This window comes from Oncorhynchus mykiss, chromosome 11, assembly GCF_057628025.1.
Source record: "Oncorhynchus mykiss isolate SJ-2025 chromosome 11, ASM5762802v1, whole genome shotgun sequence".
Classification (NCBI taxonomy): domain Eukaryota; kingdom Metazoa; phylum Chordata; class Actinopteri; order Salmoniformes; family Salmonidae; genus Oncorhynchus; species Oncorhynchus mykiss.
Genome location: NC_143032.1, coordinates 67,563,783 through 67,586,608, shown reverse-complemented (window position 1 = coordinate 67,586,608; position 22,826 = coordinate 67,563,783). Strand labels below are relative to the sequence as shown.

At 41.1% G+C, this 22,826-nt stretch overlaps 1 protein-coding gene across 6 annotated transcripts in view; it reads right to left on the bottom strand.

Annotated features, from left to right (window-relative positions):
- The window catches only part of LOC110536245 (methylcytosine dioxygenase TET3), an 81,360-nt gene that overhangs the window by 34,016 nt on the left and 24,518 nt on the right, over positions 1–22,826 (bottom strand). The window contains exon 1 of one of the 6 annotated variants that reach the window (XM_090191018.1): positions 6,944–7,141. The exons of 4 other annotated variants lie outside the window; for them this stretch is intronic. In XM_090191018.1, coding sequence (XP_090047144.1) covers positions 6,944–6,946 — 3 coding nt within the window. In that variant the 5' untranslated portion in view covers positions 6,947–7,141. Of the gene's footprint in view, positions 1–5,092; positions 5,550–6,943; positions 7,142–22,826 lie in introns of those variants that run through there. One more of the 6 variants, XM_036936145.2, reaches the window with a different exon arrangement.

Below are 22,826 nucleotides of genomic sequence, written 5' to 3'. Positions count from 1 at the left end.
AACACACACAATTCAGGGCCATTATCTCAACATCTATTCTATATGAGGAAGAACAAGTGAAAGGCGAAGGAGAATGAGGTGAACTACAGCATCCATTGTATAGTGCATATCTACCATTCACTTCTATAATTACTGGTAATAAACTTGCAACTCAACTTCCCCGTTTGAATGTCAACATACTGTATATTACCAGTCTATAAATGTCAATTAGCTCTCTGTGTTGTCAACGACTGTCTACTATATTGGCCAAATGAACAGTGTTGTCTGAATCAGGTTAGCCAAGCAGGATTCCTGGTTTCTGATCCTTTGGTCCTGAACCTCTCCCCCCTCGGGCCTTTATGACAACGGACTGTCTACTGTATCTCTACAAGACTGCAGCATTCAACACCTGTATGTCATATCACCATGATGTAAGACTAAACACAATCAATGCATGATGCATTGCAATACAAATGTGTGAAGGATTGAGAGAGCAAAGATGTAGCAAAGAGTAGCTATTGTTAGTATATGGTTACGTCCTTGATGCCCTTTCACAAGTGTGCTTAATAAGATGATAGTAGCGACAGCCTTCGATTAGCGTCCATTAGAGATAGAGCATAGTGCTGATGATCTCATCTGGGGGTTGAACCTGCTCATTGTGTATGTGTGCCATTCAGAGGGTGAATGGGCAAGTCAAATAATATAAGTGCCTTTGAACAGGGTATGGTAGTAGGAGCCAGGCGCACTGGTTTGTGTAAAGAACTGCAACTCTGCTGGGTTTTTCACACTCAACAGTTTCCCGTGTGTATCAAGAATGTTCCACCACCCAAAGGACATCCAGTCAACTTGACACAATCGTGGGAAACATTGGAGTCAACATGGGCCAGCATCTTTGTGGAACGCTTTCAACACCTAGTAGAGTCCATGCCCCGACATATAAAGGTTGTTCTGAGGGCAAAGGGGGGGGGGGGGGGGGGTGAAACTCAATATTAGGAATGTATTCCTAATGTTTGGTATACTCAGTGCAGCCCTCTCAACATAACACTGACTTTAAAAAATGCATCAGATCTCTGCTTGAATCGTGTATCTGCACTGTTTCAAGCTCAGTTAAAGGGATACTTTGGGATTTTGGCAATGAGAGAATGCCAAGTGTGCAAAGCTGTCATCAACGCAAAGGGTGGCTACTTTGTAGAATCTCAAATATATAATTTGTTTAACAATTGTATGGTTACTACATGATTCCATATGTGTTATGTAATAGTTTTGATGTCTTCATTACTATTCAACAATGTAGAAAATAGTAAAAATAAAGAAAAACCATGGAATGAGTAGGTGTGTCCAAACTTTTGACTGGGACTGTAGTTCAACAACTACACAGAGACACAAATCTATGTCACACTAAATATCACAATAACCAAATAATACATTTAACATTTTTTATTTGCCTCTGAACATCTTCAAGTCTTATTCTAGAAGTTTCACATCTACAATAGCCTAAACTAAATAAGGAAGTATTCAACATGGCACTATCTAATGAACCTGCCAGAGCAGGGAGGGCAGTGCGGCTACAGCAGGTAAGTCCTGCCCTATTGTTCAGACAGACAGATATTAATAAAGCCTGAAGCATTGTGAGCTCAGACAGACAGAGCTCTATAAGGATTACACACAGTCATAATAATGTCCACCTCACACACATACAGTATGCTGTACACACACACACACACGTACTACACACACATATACAGGTAGACATAAAAGGTAGGCTACACCATTAAACATGTCTAGAAGAGAGGAACTAGACTAGTTTGTTGTTTGAGTTATGACCCAACAGGTCTGTGTACAATGCTAGTCGGTTTACAATGCAGACTTGATCATATCTACAGTATGTTCACAGTGAGAACACAGCTCTCGCTTGTAGTTCATATAGTTGGTTAACAGCTGAAGTAGAAAGACATCCTGCTTTTCCTGTGGTTTGAATATATTTAAATGGGCCTTTTGAAGTATCTTATTGGATGGGCCGCTTGCTCAGGCCCTTATAATTCACCTTTTGTTCCGGGTGTCTGGTGGGGGTCCCTGGAGGGGTGGGGGGAGGACAGCCGGCCGACGATAAGTGAGAGGCCCCAAGTTGCCCTACCGCAGACTGAACTGAGACGGGGTTGTGAGTAACAAGAGTTTGGATAACTTGTCTGTTGAATCAGCGGTCACTAAAATGCACAACCCAACAACCCACAGTCAGTCGCATTGCTGCTCTCGTTTCCTCTTTTCATACAGTTGATACACTGATACTCTTTTTCACTCTTCAACACATACAATAACAATTGTAGCGTTGCTTTGTACGTCTCAAACTGAAACTTACAGGGATCTACTGTGCAAACAATAACACGACCATAATGACAGTTCTCATAACCGGTTAACTGGGACTTTCGAGATACATTACATGACCAAAAGTATGTGGACACCTGCTCATTGAACATCTCATTCCAAAATCATTCATATGGAGTTGTTCCCCCCTTTGCTGCCACAACAGCATCCACTCTTCTGGCAAGGCTTTCCACTAGATGTTGGAACATTTCTGCAGGGACTTGCTTCCATTCAGCCACAAGAGCATTAGTGAGGTCGGGCATTGATGTTGGGCGATTAGGCCTGGCTCGCAACCGGTCTTCAAATTCATCCCAAAGGTGTTTGATGGAGTTGAGGTCAGGGTTCTGTGCAGGCCAGTCAAGTTCTTCCACACCAATCTTGACAAATAATTTCTGTATGGACCTCGCTTTGTGCACGGGGGCGTTGTCATGCTGAAACAGGAAAGGGTCTTCCCCAAACTGTTGCCACAAAGTTGGAAGCACTGAATCGTCTAGAATGCTGTAGCGTTAAGATTTCCCTTCACTGGAACTAAGGGGCCTAGCCTGAACCATGAAAAACAGCCCCAGACCATTATTACTCCTCCACCAAATTTGACAGTTGCCACTATGCATTCAGGCATGTAGCGTTCTCCTGGCATCCGCCAAACTCAGATTCATCCGTCAAACTGCCAGATGATTCATCACTTCAGAAAATGTGTTTCCACTGCTCCAATGGTGGCGAGCTTTACACCATTCCAGCTGGCGCTTGGCATTGTACATGGTGATCTTAGGCTTGGCGCGGCTGCTCGGCCATGGAAACCCATTTCATGAAGCTTCTGGCGAACAGTTATTGTGCTGGCGTTGCTTCCAGTGAGTGTTGGTAGTGAGTATTGCAACCGAGGACAGACCATTTTTTACACACTACGTGCTTCAGCACTTGGCGTTCCCGCTCTGTGAGCTTGTGTGGCCTATCACTTCGCGGCTGAGCCATTATTGCTCCTAGACGTTTCCACCTCACAATAATGGCACTTACAATTGACCTGGGCAGCTCTAACAGGGCAGCTCTAACAGGGCAGCTCTAACAGGGCAGTTCTAACAGGGCAGTTCTAACAGGGCAGCTCTAACAGGGCAGCTCTAACAGGGCAGCTCTAACAGGGCAGCTCTAACAGGGCAGAAATTTGACGAACTGACTTCTTGGAAAGGTGGCAGCCTATGATGGTACCACGTTGAAAGTCACTGAGCTCTTCAGTAAGGCCCTTATACTGCCAATGTTTGTCTATGGAGGCTGCATGATTTTATACACCAGGCAACGGGTGTGGTTGAAATAGGCGAATCCACAAATTTTAAGTGGTGTCCACATATTTTAGTATATATAGTGTATATTTAGCCAAATGAGACTGTCACGAATACCTTCTCTCTCTCTCTCTCATGCACGCCGTACTACACACTGCACTATACACACTGTGGCACGCTCACACCTGCAGGTACCTACCACGGTGCTTCTGACAGTGCAGACCATGTGCTCGAAAAACTATTTACAGCATGCCAGAGCCTACTCTCTCCTGTCAGGACACTCAGTCACACACACACACACACACCCTACTCTCTCCTGTCAGGACACTCAGTCACACACACACACACACACACACACACCCTACTCTCTCCTGTCAGGACACTCAGTCACACACACACACACACCCTACTCTCTCCTGTCAGGACACTCAGTCACACACACACCTTACTCTCTCCTGCCAGGAAACTCAGTCACACACCCTACTCTCTCCTGCCAGGACACTCAGTCACACACACACACACACACACCCTACTCTCTCCTGCCAGGACACCCAGCCACACACACACACCCTACTCTCTCCTGCCAGGACACTCAGTCACACACACACACACACACACACACACCCTACTCTCTCCTGTCAGGACACTCAGTCACACACACACACACACCCTACTCTCTCCTGTCAGGACACTCAGTCACACACACACCTTACTCTCTCCTGCCAGGAAACTCAGTCACACACCCTACTCTCTCCTGCCAGGACACTCAGTCACACACACACACACACACACCCTACTCTCTCCTGCCAGGACACCCAGCCACACACACACACCCTACTCTCTCCTGCCAGGACACTCAGTCACACACACACACGGCGCTTCCATTCCAAAACATCAACACGCCAAACTAGAAGAGACTGCCTAACCTGTTAGACACCATAGTCACTGAGACTAGTCCCTTCAAACAACATGCAACTGTACCACTACACGTCCATCCCCACCTCCATCAGACCAAAACAGATGCCCTCAAGGTTGACAGCACAAAGCAAAAAATGAGGGAGGGAGGGGAGGAGGTGGGCATAAAGCCTGGGAATGGACAGCTGAACATAAATCCACACATTTAGACACACTCCCTCCCTCCTTCTCCCACCCCCACCCCCTCCCTCCTTCTCCCACCCCCAACCCCACTCCCTCCCTCCCTCCCTCCTTCTCCCACCCCCAACCCAAACCCCACTCCCTCCCTCCTTCTCCCACCCCCAACCCAAACCCCACTCCCTCCCTCCTTCTCCCACCCCCAACCCAAACCCCACTCCCTCCCTCATTCTCCTACCCCACTCTCTCACTCCACCCCACCCCACTCCTTGTTTCTTCTCCCACCCCCAACCCCACTCCCTCCACTGCCTTGTCTCTCACAGAGAAAACGTGAAAGAAGAACCATGAGAAAAAAACAGCAAAGAGCCCCAGACAGGTCCAGTACTTACATGGGTCTAGACGTCCTGACAGTCGTAGTGGAGAAACACAGAGGGGAGAAGAGGTAAAGAGGAGCATAGAATAGTGGTGCTAGGAGCCACTAGCAATCTGGCGGAGGCTTTTTTTTATAGTCAGTGCGGCACACATTCATAAGAGCTGACACGCACGCACACACACACACACAACTCCCCCAACCAACCAACACGCTCGCTCTCTGTCTCTTCTTACGGCCGTCGCTTTCGGTTCTCTGCCTTTTCCTCTCCCATTATCCCTCTCTGCTCCTTCCTTCCTTCCTTTTTCTTTCTCTTACGCGCACAGTCTGGATCTCCTTGCAGCCCCCACCTTCCCCTCTCTCCCTCCCTCCGCTCCTCTACCTCTCGCTCAGTCAGTCTCTTTCTCCCTCTCCTCCCCCTCTCTCTTCTGTGTGTGCAGAGTGAGAGGCCATTTTCTGAGGCACAGTGGGCACGTAAGAGGGAATGGAGGAGTGTGCAGCGAGCAGAGAGAGAGAGAGAGAGAGAGAGAGAGAGAGAGAGAGAGAGAGAGAGAGAGAGAGAGAGAGAGAGAGAGAGAGAGCTGGGTGTTGGAGGCTAGTGGCAGCCCTAGAAACAGCAGCACATTGCAGCAGAGCTGTTACCAGGCAATGCTCTCCCTCTCTCTCTCTCTCTCTCTCTCTCTCTCTCTCTCACACACACACAAACCCTTATTGAAAACTAACACTTAAACACTTTAACACTAACACTTAACTCATAAAACATGACGTTAAATGTTTTAGTCCATCCAGTAACGTCTAATAATTTGGATATCTGAGAGCGGAGCGGTTTTTGAGCACGGAGGTGATGGAAGACGCTAGACGCAGGCAAACGCCAATCTCAGCAGCCCTCTCTGAACATTAACAGGAAAATTGAAAAAATGAAAGAAAAACAACTAGAATCTCTGTAGGTGGTTTGAATCTGATCAATTCAGACTAGTCTTTCTCCTGTGAGACAAGCTGTACTTCCATCTTTACGTCTGTTTCTGTCATAGTCCCTTGGCCGCCACAAAGCCGATGACCATCTCTCTGTTTGTTTCTCTGCCTTTTACCACAACTTTGTTAATAATAACTATTTATTTCTCTACAGGTCTGTTACCTTCACTGCCGGCTGATGTGTCGCTCATTGCGAGGTAATACCGGGGGAAGAGGAGCAGTCTAGGACTTGTGAAGGCGAGACAGTGCACAGCGAGTCTCCTAAATACCAGAGGATAGCGATGGCTTGAGATGACTTTAAAAAGGTGCCAATACGTTTTACACTCAATCGTTTCTAATGCCTTTCATTTCCTGATTCATACACGTGAAAGACGAAGAGAATGGAGGATTGAATGTGATTGAGAGAGAGGGATAAAGACTAGAGGACTAGAGGCTGGGGAACAGGACAAGCAGCGGTCGACGACAGTTTGGCAAGATACTAACCACAGGGATAAAGGGAGCTAGAGAGACAGTAGAGAGGAGAGGAACATAGAGGGGAGAGTAAGGAGAGATGTTGAGCTACAGAAATGCAACACTCACACACACATAACAACCTAGTAAGTTGTCTTATTCATGTGACTTCGGCTCGAGCAAGAGAGGAGACCATGGATACGAGAAGGAAGCGGGAACAGAGATCGAGCGGCTTGTCGCTTGACAGAGACCGTCCGCAGTGACATGGTGGTACTAGAGACGTCGACAAACAGCAACATCATTTGCAACAAAGCCTAAGAGGACAGAAACGATTCTGGCGTCTCTCCTTCTCCATGGCGTGGCTGCTTTGCCTCTCCTTCCAGTCGGCCGGGTTGGTCTTTCAGTCTCACTCGGTCCTTCCAATGTTTTTCCAACGTTATCCCCTCACCATTGCTCAGCTTTAGCACCATCGTCGCTGGCTCGCTCCACTGGTTCATGCTACCCCTCTAACCGCCCTTCTCTGCACCTTCTCTTCTCTCTGTCCTCACTCTCTCCTTCAGCAGCACTGCTAGAAGTTTGGAATCGGATTTATGGCAGAAGAGGGGGAAAAAACATGGCCGACGTCTCTTCTCTCCTCCATGCAGATGAGATCCTTGCCGGCTCCTGCGCAGTATCGTTCTCTTATTATCCCTCACTGAGCATGTGAGCGCTGCGCACTTGCTGGATTAACTTGAGTAACCTCTCCCTCGATCACTCTCTTTCACGCTCTCTTTTTTTGCTCCCGCTTTCTCTCTCTCTAGTTCGGTTTCCGTCCCTTCCTTTGCTTTCCTTCGCTCCAGGTTCATCGCAGTCAGTGTCTCTCCAACCCTTTGAGGCTTTTACTCTCTGGCCCTGTTGTTCACAGTCCTCCACCAGCGCTGTCTGGCACACACTCACAACCCAAAGACAAACACGGCACAACCCAAGCCGGTGCCTAGTAAAGGGAAGTTTGTTATGTCACATGCCCAGGAAGCACCAATGAGAGAGAGAGAGAGAGAGAGAGAGGGCAGGTGGGCGTGAGAGCTAGTGAAAGCATGTAGTTATGACATAGCTGTTACATCATCAGAATCTCACAACCTCGCTCCCACCCTGCCCACCCGCTCGCACAGGCTGGGTGGATGTGTCATATGACAGTGTGTAGACCCCCCCCCCCCCCCTTCCCCCATCACACACACACACTCATTCATCCACCCTCCTGACTACGCTTGCTCTCTCCCCCAGTACAGTGACACAGCATTTCTTGCGCTTAGAGCGAACTTAACCCTCTCCATTCTCTAGAATAACACACTCTCTTGTTGTGAGCAGATGAGCATGTAAAACAACAAAATAAGCAAACTGTGTGTCACCGCGTACCACTCGCCAGTTTTTAGAACCAGAAATGCTACATTATTTGACACTTGAATACAACATGAATATGAATTCACAAAATTAATTTGATTAGCCAAACCTATTTCTAAAAAGCTGTTCTCGCTATGTCATATAGACAGTTGGAGTTCGGTTAAATAATCGTGATGCTTTTAAGCAACCAGTTGGCCACTATATACAGCAGATGCATCTACTAATAGCAGTCTACACTCCAATTCTCCTGTCAGAACTATACTGTTTTTTAAATGAATTTCTTTCCCAAAAAAGTAAGCAAACATAATCAATGTTTGTTACGGTAACCCTGAGGTATTTTTAGGTTAGTGCTACTGTTTTGTGATAGACCGCCAGGGAAGAGCAGACCAGCAGCCATCATACCTCAGACAACAGACCTACTTATCTAGTATGGCAAGACCACCACCTCCCTGATGAGCCCTGTTGGCCCTGGTAGTCACCTCAGTACGTCAGAGTCACTTCAGTTGACGGCCATGTCCGGACTGTATTGTGGACCCATAAAGGGCTGTTTTCTGGACACAGATTAGAATTTCCATTGAGTTTGTTTCTAATCCAAGACTAGTCCAAGACTTAATCTGTGTTCAGCAGTGGTGCGTATTCATGGATGCCAAGGGAAGCCAGGCTTCCCATAAAGTAACACACTCCTCCCCTCCAGCTTCCCCAGTGATTTTACCCTCGTACCCTTTCTCGTAACCAGCCCTTTATGTGTCGGATGGGGACAAACTAACATCCACTCTTTTCAAAGTGAAATGTAAATAACACAGTTGAAATATTATGGGGCATTGTGTGTAGATGATTTTTAATCTATTAGGATCCCCATTAGTCGAAGCCAATGGTGACAGCTAGTCTTACTGGGGTCTGACACATAACGAAAAATACAAAATACTTTACAATTGACATGAATTTAAAAACATTAACATGTAGTGTGTGTGCATCTATCAGTTACACACCAAGTAGGTCACATGCCAGTACATACACACAACAAGTAGGTCACATGTCAGTACATACACACAACAAGTAGGTCACATGTCAGTACATACACACACCAAGTAGGTCACATGTCAGTACATACACACAACAAGTAGGTCACATGTCAGTACATACACACAACAAGTAGGTCACATGTCAGTACATACACACAACAAGTAGGTCACATGTCAGTACATACACACAACAAGTAGGTCACATGTCAGTACATACACACAACAAGTAGGTCACATGTCAGTACATACACACAACAAGTAGGTCACATGTCAGTACATACACACAACAAGTAGGTCACATGTCAGTACATACACACAACAAGTAGGTCACATGTCAGTACATACACACAACAAGTAGGTCACATGTCAGTACATACACACAACAAGTAGGTCACATGTCAGTACATACACACAACAAGTAGGTCACATGTCAGTACATACACACAACAAGTAGGTCACATGTCAGTACATACACACAACAAGTAGGTCACATGTCAGTACATACACACAACAAGTAGGTCACATGTCAGTACATACACACAACAAGTAGGTCACTTGGGGGAGAGGTGTTGTGCCGTGTGGTATTTTTGTATTTATGTTTTTTAAACCAGGTTTGCTGTTCACTTGCGCTATATAAGATGGAAGTTCCATGCACTCATGTCTCTGTATAATACTGTATATAAGATGGAAGGGAGTTCCATTTACTCATGTCTCTGTATAATACTGTATATAAGATGGAAGGGAGTTCCATTTACTCATGTCTCTGTATAATACTGTATATAAGATGGAAGGGAGTTCCATTTACTCATGTCTCTGTATAATACTGTATATAAGATGGAAGGGAGTTCCATTCACTCATGTCTCTGTATAATACTGTATATAAGATGGAAGTTCCATTTACTCATGTCTCTGTATAATACTGTATATAAGATGGAAGGGAGTTCCAATTACTCATGTCTCTGTATAATACTGTATATAAGATGGAAGGGAGTTCCATTCACTCATGTCTCTGTATAATACTGTATATAAGATGGAAGGGAGTTCCATTTACTCATGTCTCTGTATAATACTGTATATAAGATGGAAGGGAGTTCCAATTACTCATGTCTCTGTATAATACTGTATATAAGATGGAAGGGAGTTCCATTTACTCATGTCTCTGTATAATACTGTATATAAGATGGAAGGGAGTTCCATTTACTCATGTCTCTGTATAATACTGTATATAAGATGGAAGTTCCATTCACTCATGTCTCTGTATAATACTGTATATAAGATGGAAGGGAGTTCCATTCACTCATGTCTCTGTATAATACTGTATATAAGATGGAAGGGAGTTCCATTTACTCATGTCTCTGTATAATACTGTATATAAGATGGAAGGGAGTTCCATTCACTCATGTCTCTGTATAATACTGTATATAAGATGGAAGGGAGTTCCATTTACTCATGTCTCTGTATAATACTGTATATAAGATGGAAGGGAGTTCCATTCACTCATGTCTCTGTATAATACTGTATATAAGATGGAAGGGAGTTCCATTTACTCATGTCTCTGTATAATACTGTATATAAGATGGAAGGGAGTTCCATTCACTCATGTCTCTGTATAATACTGTATATAAGATGGAAGGGAGTTCCATTTACTCATGTCTCTGTATAATACTGTATATAAGATGGAAGGGAGTTCCATTCAATCATGGCTCTGTATAATACTGTATATAAGATGGAAGGGAGTTCCATTCACTCATGTCTCTGTATAATACTGTATATAAGATGGAAGGGAGTTCCATGCACTCATGTCTCTGTATAATACTGTATATAAGATGGAAGTTCCATGCACTCATGTCTCTGTATAATACTGTATATAAGATGGAAGGGAGTTCCATTTACTCATGTCTCTGTATAATACTGTATATAAGATGGAAGGGAGTTCCATTTACTCATGTCTCTGTATAATACTGTATATAAGATGGAAGGGAGTTCCATTTACTCATGTCTCTGTATAATACTGTATATAAGATGGAAGGGAGTTCCATTTACTCATGTCTCTGTATAATACTGTATATAAGATGGAAGGGAGTTCCATTCACTCATGTCTCTGTATAATACTGTATATAAGATGGAAGTTCCATTTACTCATGTCTCTGTATAATACTGTATATAAGATGGAAGGGAGTTCCAATTACTCATGTCTCTGTATAATACTGTATATAAGATGGAAGGGAGTTCCATTCACTCATGTCTCTGTATAATACTGTATATAAGATGGAAGGGAGTTCCATTTACTCATGTCTCTGTATAATACTGTATATAAGATGGAAGGGAGTTCCAATTACTCATGTCTCTGTATAATACTGTATATAAGATGGAAGGGAGTTCCATTTACTCATGTCTCTGTATAATACTGTATATAAGATGGAAGGGAGTTCCATTTACTCATGTCTCTGTATAATACTGTATATAAGATGGAAGTTCCATTTACTCATGTCTCTGTATAATACTGTATATAAGATGGAAGGGAGTTCCATTCACTCATGTCTCTGTATAATACTGTATATAAGATGGAAGGGAGTTCCAATTACTCATGTCTCTGTATAATACTGTATATAAGATGGAAGGGAGTTCCATTTACTCATGTCTCTGTATAATACTGTATATAAGATGGAAGTTCCATTCACTCATGTCTCTGTATAATACTGTATATAAGATGGAAGGGAGTTCCATTCACTCATGTCTCTGTATAATACTGTATATAAGATGGAAGGGAGTTCCATTTACTCATGTCTCTGTATAATACTGTATATAAGATGGAAGGGAGTTCCATTCACTCATGTCTCTGTATAATACTGTATATAAGATGGAAGGGAGTTCCATTTACTCATGTCTCTGTATAATACTGTATATAAGATGGAAGGGAGTTCCATTCACTCATGTCTCTGTATAATACTGTATATAAGATGGAAGGGAGTTCCATTTACTCATGTCTCTGTATAATACTGTATATAAGATGGAAGGGAGTTCCATTCACTCATGTCTCTGTATAATACTGTATATAAGATGGAAGGGAGTTCCATTTACTCATGTCTCTGTATAATACTGTATATAAGATGGAAGGGAGTTCCATTCAATCATGGCTCTGTATAATACTGTATATAAGATGGAAGGGAGTTCCATTTACTCATGTCTCTGTATAATACTGTATATAAGATGGAAGGGAGTTCCATTTACTCATGTCTCTGTATAATACTGTATATAAGATGGAAGGGAGTTCCATTTACTCATGTCTCTGTATAATACTGTATATAAGATGGAAGGGAGTTCCATGCACTCATGTCTCTGTATAATACTGTATATAAGATGGAAGTTCCATTTACTCATGTCTCTGTATAATACTGTATATAAGATGGAAGGGAGTTCCATTTACTCATGTCTCTGTATAATACTGTATATAAGATGGAAGTTCCATTTACTCATGTCTCTGTATAATACTGTATATAAGATGGAAGGGAGTTCCATTTACTCATGTCTCTGTATAATACTGTATATAAGATGGAAGGGAGTTCCATTCACTCATGTCTCTGTATAATACTGTATATAAGATGGAAGTTCCATTTACTCATGTCTCTGTATAATACTGTATATAAGATGGAAGGGAGTTCCATTTACTCATGTCTCTGTATAATACTGTATATAAGATGGAAGGGAGTTCCATTCACTCATGTCTCTGTATAATACTGTATATAAGATGGAAGTTCCATTTACTCATGTCTCTGTATAATACTGTATATAAGATGGAAGGGAGTTCCATTTACTCATGTCTCTGTATAATACTGTATATAAGATGGAAGGGAGTTCCATTCACTCATGTCTCTGTATAATACTGTATATAAGATGGAAGGGAGTTCCATTCACTCATGTCTCTGTATAATACTGTATATAAGATGGAAGGGAGTTCCATTTACTCATGTCTCTGTATAATACTGTATATAAGATGGAAGGGAGTTCCATTTACTCATGTCTCTGTATAATACTGTATATAAGATGGAAGGGAGTTCCATTCACTCATGTCTCTGTATAATACTGTATATAAGATGGAAGGGAGTTCCATTTACTCATGTCTCTGTATAATACTGTATATAAGATGGAAGGGAGTTCCATTTACTCATGTCTCTGTATAATACTGTATATAAGATGGAAGGGAGTTCCATTCACTCATGTCTCTGTATAATACTGTATATAAGATGGAAGGGAGTTCCATTTACTCATGTCTCTGTATAATACTGTATATAAGATGGAAGTTCCATTTACTCATGTCTCTGTATAATACTGTATATAAGATGGAAGGGAGTTCCATTTACTCATGTCTCTGTAGAATACTGTATATAAGATGGAAGTTCCATTTACTCATGTCTCTGTATAATACTGTATATAAGATGGAAGGGAGTTCCATTCACTCATGTCTCTGTATAATACTGTATATAAGATGGAAGGGAGTTCCATTTACTCATGTCTCTGTATAATACTGTATATAAGATGGAAGGGAGTTCCATTCACTCATGTCTCTGTATAATACTGTATATAAGATGGAAGGGAGTTCCATTTACTCATGTCTCTGTATAATACTGTATATAAGATGGAAGGGAGTTCCATTTACTCATGTCTCTGTATAATACTGTATATAAGATGGAAGGGAGTTCCATTCACTCATGTCTCTGTATAATACTGTATATAAGATGGAAGGGAGTTCCATTTACTCATGTCTCTGTATAATACTGTATATAAGATGGAAGGGAGTTCCATTCAATCATGGCTCTGTATAATACTGTATATAAGATGGAAGGGAGTTCCATTTACTCATGTCTCTGTATAATACTGTATATAAGATGGAAGGGAGTTCCATTTACTCATGTCTCTGTATAATACTGTATATAAGATGGAAGGGAGTTCCATGCACTCATGTCTCTGTATAATACTGTATATAAGATGGAAGTTCCATTTACTCATGTCTCTGTATAATACTGTATATAAGATGGAAGGGAGTTCCATTTACTCATGTCTCTGTATAATACTGTATATAAGATGGAAGGGAGTTCCATTCACTCATGTCTCTGTATAATACTGTATATAAGATGGAAGGGAGTTCCATTTACTCATGTCTCTGTATAATACTGTATATAAGATGGAAGGGAGTTCCATTCAATCATGGCTCTGTATAATACTGTATATAAGATGGAAGGGAGTTCCATTTACTCATGTCTCTGTATAATACTGTATATAAGATGGAAGGGAGTTCCATTTACTCATGTCTCTGTATAATACTGTATATAAGATGGAAGGGAGTTCCATGCACTCATGTCTCTGTATAATACTGTATATAAGATGGAAGTTCCATTTACTCATGTCTCTGTATAATACTGTATATAAGATGGAAGGGAGTTCCATTTACTCATGTCTCTGTATAATACTGTATATAAGATGGAAGTTCCATTTACTCATGTCTCTGTATAATACTGTATATAAGATGGAAGGGAGTTCCATTTACTCATGTCTCTGTATAATACTGTATATAAGATGGAAGGGAGTTCCATTCACTCATGTCTCTGTATAATACTGTATATAAGATGGAAGTTCCATTTACTCATGTCTCTGTATAATACTGTATATAAGATGGAAGGGAGTTCCATTTACTCATGTCTCTGTATAATACTGTATATAAGATGGAAGGGAGTTCCATTCACTCATGTCTCTGTATAATACTGTATATAAGATGGAAGTTCCATTTACTCATGTCTCTGTATAATACTGTATATAAGATGGAAGGGAGTTCCATTTACTCATGTCTCTGTATAATACTGTATATAAGATGGAAGGGAGTTCCATTCACTCATGTCTCTGTATAATACTGTATATAAGATGGAAGGGAGTTCCATTCACTCATGTCTCTGTATAATACTGTATATAAGATGGAAGGGAGTTCCATTTACTCATGTCTCTGTATAATACTGTATATAAGATGGAAGGGAGTTCCATTTACTCATGTCTCTGTATAATACTGTATATAAGATGGAAGGGAGTTCCATTCACTCATGTCTCTGTATAATACTGTATATAAGATGGAAGGGAGTTCCATTTACTCATGTCTCTGTATAATACTGTATATAAGATGGAAGGGAGTTCCATTTACTCATGTCTCTGTATAATACTGTATATAAGATGGAAGGGAGTTCCATTCACTCATGTCTCTGTATAATACTGTATATAAGATGGAAGGGAGTTCCATTTACTCATGTCTCTGTATAATACTGTATATAAGATGGAAGTTCCATTTACTCATGTCTCTGTATAATACTGTATATAAGATGGAAGGGAGTTCCATTTACTCATGTCTCTGTAGAATACTGTATATAAGATGGAAGTTCCATTTACTCATGTCTCTGTATAATACTGTATATAAGATGGAAGGGAGTTCCATTTACTCATGTCTCTGTATAATACTGTATATAAGATGGAAGGGAGTTCCATTCACTCATGTCTCTGTATAATACTGTATATAAGATGGAAGGGAGTTCCATTCACTCATGTCTCTGTATAATACTGTATATAAGATGGAAGGGAGTTCCATTCACTCATGTCTCTGTATAATACTGTATATAAGATGGAAGGGAGTTCCATTTACTCATGTCTCTGTATAATACTGTATATAAGATGGAAGGGAGTTCCATTTACTCATGTCTCTGTATAATACTGTATATAAGATGGAAGGGAGTTCCATTCACTCATGTCTCTGTATAATACTGTATATAAGATGGAAGGGAGTTCCATTTACTCATGTCTCTGTATAATACTGTATATAAGATGGAAGGGAGTTCCATTTACTCATGTCTCTGTATAATACTGTATATAAGATGGAAGGGAGTTCCATTCACTCATGTCTCTGTATAATACTGTATATAAGATGGAAGGGAGTTCCATTTACTCATGTCTCTGTATAATACTGTATATAAGATGGAAGTTCCATTTACTCATGTCTCTGTATAATACTGTATATAAGATGGAAGGGAGTTCCATTTACTCATGTCTCTGTAGAATACTGTATATAAGATGGAAGTTCCATTTACTCATGTCTCTGTATAATACTGTATATAAGATGGAAGGGAGTTCCATTCACTCATGTCTCTGTATAATACTGTATATAAGATGGAAGGGAGTTCCATTTACTCATGTCTCTGTATAATACTGTATATAAGATGGAAGGGAGTTCCATTCACTCATGTCTCTGTATAATACTGTATATAAGATGGAAGGGAGTTCCATTTACTCATGTCTCTGTATAATACTGTATATAAGATGGAAGGGAGTTCCATTTACTCATGTCTCTGTATAATACTGTATATAAGATGGAAGGGAGTTCCATTCACTCATGTCTCTGTATAATACTGTATATAAGATGGAAGGGAGTTCCATTTACTCATGTCTCTGTATAATACTGTATATAAGATGGAAGGGAGTTCCATTCAATCATGGCTCTGTATAATACTGTATATAAGATGGAAGGGAGTTCCATTTACTCATGTCTCTGTATAATACTGTATATAAGATGGAAGGGAGTTCCATTTACTCATGTCTCTGTATAATACTGTATATAAGATGGAAGGGAGTTCCATGCACTCATGTCTCTGTATAATACTGTATATAAGATGGAAGTTCCATTTACTCATGTCTCTGTATAATACTGTATATAAGATGGAAGGGAGTTCCATTTACTCATGTCTCTGTATAATACTGTATATAAGATGGAAGGGAGTTCCATTCACTCATGTCTCTGTATAATACTGTATATAAGATGGAAGGGAGTTCCATTTACTCATGTCTCTGTATAATACTGTATATAAGATGGAAGGGAGTTCCATTCAATCATGGCTCTGTATAATACTGTATATAAGATGGAAGGGAGTTCCATTTACTCATGTCTCTGTATAATACTGTATATAAGATGGAAGGGAGTTCCATTTACTCATGTCTCTGTATAATACTGTATATAAGATGGAAGGGAGTTCCATGCACTCATGTCTCTGTATAATACTGTATATAAGATGGAAGTTCCATTTACTCATGTCTCTGTATAATACTGTATATAAGATGGAAGGGAGTTCCATTTACTCATGTCTCTGTATAATACTGTATATAAGATGGAAGTTCCATTTACTCATGTCTCTGTATAATACTGTATATAAGATGGAAGGGAGTTCCATTTACTCATGTCTCTGTATAATACTGTATATAAGATGGAAGGGAGTTCCATTCACTCATGTCTCTGTATAATACTGTATATAAGATGGAAGTTCCATTTACTCATGTCTCTGTATAATACTGTATATAAGATGGAAGGGAGTTCCATTTACTCATGTCTCTGTATAATACTGTATATAAGATGGAAGGGAGTTCCATTCACTCATGTCTCTGTATAATACTGTATATAAGATGGAAGTTCCATTTACTCATGTCTCTGTATAATACTGTATATAAGATGGAAGGGAGTTCCATTTACTCATGTCTCTGTATAATACTGTATATAAGATGGAAGGGAGTTCCATTCACTCATGTCTCTGTATAATACTGTATATAAGATGGAAGGGAGTTCCATTCACTCATGTCTCTGTATAATACTGTATATAAGATGGAAGGGAGTTCCATTTACTCATGTCTCTGTATAATACTGTATATAAGATGGAAGGGAGTTCCATTTACTCATGTCTCTGTATAATACTGTATATAAGATGGAAGGGAGTTCCATTCACTCATGTCTCTGTATAATACTGTATATAAGATGGAAGGGAGTTCCATTTACTCATGTCTCTGTATAATACTGTATATAAGATGGAAGGGAGTTCCATTTACTCATGTCTCTGTATAATACTGTATATAAGATGGAAGGGAGTTCCATTCACTCATGTCTCTGTATAATACTGTATATAAGATGGAAGGGAGTTCCATTTACTCATGTCTCTGTATAATACTGTATATAAGATGGAAGTTCCATTTACTCATGTCTCTGTATAATACTGTATATAAGATGGAAGGGAGTTCCATTTACTCATGTCTCTGTAGAATACTGTATATAAGATGGAAGTTCCATTTACTCATGTCTCTGTATAATACTGTATATAAGATGGAAGGGAGTTCCATTTACTCATGTCTCTGTATAATACTGTATATAAGATGGAAGGGAGTTCCATTCACTCATGTCTCTGTATAATACTGTATATAAGATGGAAGGGAGTTCCATTTACTCATGTCTCTGTATAATACTGTATATAAGATGGAAGGGAGTTCCATTTACTCATGTCTCTGTATAATACTGTATATAAGATGGAAGGGAGTTCCATTTACTCATGTCTCTGTATAATACTGTATATAAGATGGAAGTTCCATTTACTCATGTCTCTGTATAATACTGTATATAAGATGGAAGGGAGTTCCATTTACTCATGTCTCTGTATAATACTGTATATAAGATGGAAGGGAGTTCCATTTACTCATGTCTCTGTATAATACTGTATATAAGATGGAAGGGAGTTCCATTCACTCATGGCTCTGTATAATACTGTATATAAGATGGAAGGGAGTTCCATTTACTCATGTCTCTGTATAATACTGTATATAAGATGGAAGGGAGTTCCATTTACTCATATCTCTGTATAATACTGTATATAAGATGGAAGGGAGTTCCATTCACTCATGTCTCTGTATAATACTGTATATAAGATGGAAGGGAGTTCCATGCACTCATGTCTCTGTATAATACTGTATATAAGATGGAAGTTCCATTTACTCATGTCTCTGTATAATACTGTATATAAGATGGAAGGGAGTTCCATTTACTCATGTCTCTGTATAATACTGTATATAAGATGGAAGGGAGTTCCATTTACTCATGTCTCTGTATAATACTGTATATAAGATGGAAGGGAGTTCCATTTACTCATGTCTCTGTATAATACTGTATATAAGATGGAAGGGAGTTCCATTTACTCATGTCTCTGTATAATACTGTATATAAGATGGAAGGGAGTTCCATTCACTCATGTCTCTGTATAATACTGTATATAAGATGGAAGGGAGTTCCATTTACTCATGTCTCTGTATAATACTGTATATAAGATGGAAGGGAGTTCCATTCACTCATGTCTCTGTATAATACTGTATATAAGATGGAAGGGAGTTCCATTTACTCATGTCTCTGTATAATACTGTATATAAGATGGAAGTTCCATTTATTCATGTCTCTGTATAATACTGTATATAAGATGGAAGGGAGTTCCATTTACTCATGTCTCTGTATAATACTGTATATAAGATGGAAGGGAGTTCCATTTACTCATGTCTCTGTATAATACTGTATATAAGATGGAAGGGAGTTCCATTTACTCATGTCTCTGTATAATACTGTATATAAGATGGAAGGGAGTTCCATTTACTCATGTCTCTGTATAATACTGTATATAAGATGGAAGGGAGTTCCATTTACTCATGTCTCTGTATAATACTGTATATAAGATGGAAGGGAGTTCCATTTACTCATGTCTCTGTATAATACTGTACGTTTCCTTGAATATGTTCTGGACCTGGGGACTGTGAAAAGACCCCTGGTGGCATGTCTGGTGGGGTAAGTGTGTGTGTCAGTGCTGTGTGTAAGTTGACTATGCAAACAATTTGTAGTTTCTTAGCAAAACAAGAAGTGACACAGTCAGTCTTTCCTTAACTCTTCAACAAGATAGACTGGCATGAGGAGTATTAGATGAGTGAGAAAAAAATATCAATATAATCCATTTTGATTTCAGGCTGTAACACAACATAATGTGGAATAAGTCAAGGGGTATGAATACTTTCTGAAGGCACTCTGTGTTCTCCTAAAGCCCTAACAGACATAACAACCTGGTTTACTCTCTAACCACAAAGCACACAACTACCACAGACGACTTCATAGAAAAGTGAGTGCTCTGCTCTCAAAACAATACAGGGTTGTTCCATAGCAACAACTGATAAACTGACATAGTGAATAATAACAACACAGGTGCTGTTTGATGAGGGACACCTAAAGAAGGAGAATGTGATGATTCCATAAACAGACGTAGTGAATAATAACAACACAGGTGCTGTTTGATGAGGGACACCTAAAGAAGGAGAATGTGATGATTCCATAAACAGACGTAGTGAATAATAACAACACAGGTGCTGTTTGATGAGGGACAACTAAAGAAGGAGAATGTGATGATTCCATAAACAGACGTAGTGAATAATAACAACACAGGTGCTGTTTGATGAGGGACACCTAAAGAAGGAGAATGTGATGATTCCATAAACAGACGTAGTGAATAATAACAACACAGGTGCTGTTTGATGAGGGACACCTAAAGAAGGAGAATGTGATGATTCCATAAACAGACGTAGTGAATAATAACAACACAGGTGCTGTTTGATGAGGGACAACTAAAGAAGGAGAATGTGATGATTCCATAAACAGACGTAGTGAATAATAACAACACAGGTGCTGTTTGATGAGGGACACCTAAAGAAGGAGAATGTGATGATTCCATAAACAGACGGACAATTCAACACGTACAGTAGGAGTACTCTATTTGAACATGAGGTGCGTGGTATGTGGTATCTCAGAAAAAAAATTAACTTAGACAATCATCAGGAGGTGTGATTCAACATCTCAACTCCTCCATCTCCGTCTCTCACTCTTCCACACACACATGCACAGAGCAGAGTATTGGCCTTGTAGGAGTGCTGACAGTATAGAGAAGTGCAGCTGTGTTCACATTTTTACCATGACTACTAGTCTGACTCATCTTCTAACACACACACACACACACACACACCAACACATGTATGTACCTACTTTACCAAGACCAGTGGAGGCTGGTGGGAGGAGCTGTAGGAGGATGGGCTCATTGAACTGGCCGGAATGGAATAATCGGAACGGAGTCAAACGTGGTTTCCATATGCTTGATGTGTTTGATACCGTTCCATTTCAGCCATTACAATGAGCCCATTCTCCTACAGCTCCTCCCACCAGCCTCCACTGATCAAGACAGGTGGGGTGAATCTCAATGATGTAAATGACAAAACATGAAAAACAGAGCATATGATTTATTTCTACAGGGTACAGAGGAACCCAGCTCTCAGTGTAGAAGATGGCAGGTGTAAGACATCAGGTAGTCCTAGCGGATGATGCAACCACATGCAACCCTCTCCCCTCATGTGTAGGGAGGCTTGTGTCAGAACAACCACTGTGTCTTCCATTCAGGTCCCATCTTCTCTAACAGCAGAGGACTATGCAGTATACAGTGCATATCTTCTTCTGTTGGAACACAGCCTAGGTCATCAATAGATGACAGAGTCCAGACACCCAAATCAGATCATTGCTCTGTGTTCCTGACAGAGCAGGGTCCAACCCCCACTCTGATGTCTTCCCGTCAGTCCCTGACCCACATTACACACCCTCCTCCCCTCCAGCCTCATACCATCAAGGTCATCTGTTCTGACCCACATTACCACATTACACACCCTCCTCCCCTCCAGCCTCATACCATCAAGGTCATCTGTTCTGACCCACATTACCACATTACACACCCTCCTCCCCTTCAGCCTCATACCATCAAGGTCATCTGTTCTGACCCACATTACACACCCTCCTCCCCTCCAGCCTCATACCATCAAGGTCATCTGTTCTGACCCACATTACCACATTACACACCCTCCTCCCCTCCAGCCTCATACCATCAAGGTCATCTGTTCTGACCCACATTACACACCCTCCTCCCCTCCAGCCTCATACCATCAAGGTCATCTGTTCCTACCCACATTACCACATTACACACCCTCCTCCCCTCCAGCCTCATACCATCAAGGTCATCTGTTCTGACCCACATTACCACATTACACACCCTCCTCCCCTCCAGCCTCATACCATCAAGGTCATCTGTTCTGACCCACATTACACACCCTCCTCCCCTCCAGCCTCATACCATCAAGGTCATCTGTTCTGACCCACATTACCACATTACACACCCTCCTCCCCTCCAGCCTCATACCATCAAGGTCATCTGTTCTGACCCACATTACACACCCTCCTCCCCTCCAGCCTCATACCATCAAGGTCATCTGTTCCTACCCACATTACCACATTACACACCCTCCTCCCCTCCAGCCTCATACCATCAATGTCATCTGTTCTGACCCACATTACCACATTACACACCCTCCTCCCCTCCAGCCTCATACCATCAAGGTCATCTGTTCTGACCCACATTACACACCCTCCTCCCCTCCAGCCTCATACCATCAAGGTCATCTGTTCCGACCCACATTACACACCCTCCTCCCCTCCAGCCTCATACCATCAAGGTCATCTGTTCTGACCCACATTACCACATTACACACCCTTCTCCCCTCCAGCCTCATACCATCAAGGTCATCAGTTCTGACACACATGCTCCATGTGACACACACACACACAGACATGCATAAGCACACAGGCTGAGAAACACACACAGGCAAACACACTAAGGGTCACATAAACAGGGGAACACACGCAAATGAACATTTAGAGGATTGTTCCTCTATCTGTACACAGAAGAGTGAATACTGCAGAGTACAGGCTGGCTGGCTGGCTGGTGTAACACATTGGATTGTGCTCTCACGCATACATACACAATGACAGAGGGTCAGTGGGTGCATCGGTGAGGATGAATGCTGAGTGGGACTGAAAGTGTAGCATAGAAAACAGGAATAACAAAAATATCTGAGAATCTATCCTCATCCATCTTTCTGCTCACTAATTCTGTTTTTCCCCTACTCTGTGTTGTCCCTGACCTGTGGGCTCCTACTCTGTGTTGTCCCTGACCTGTGGGCTCCTACTCT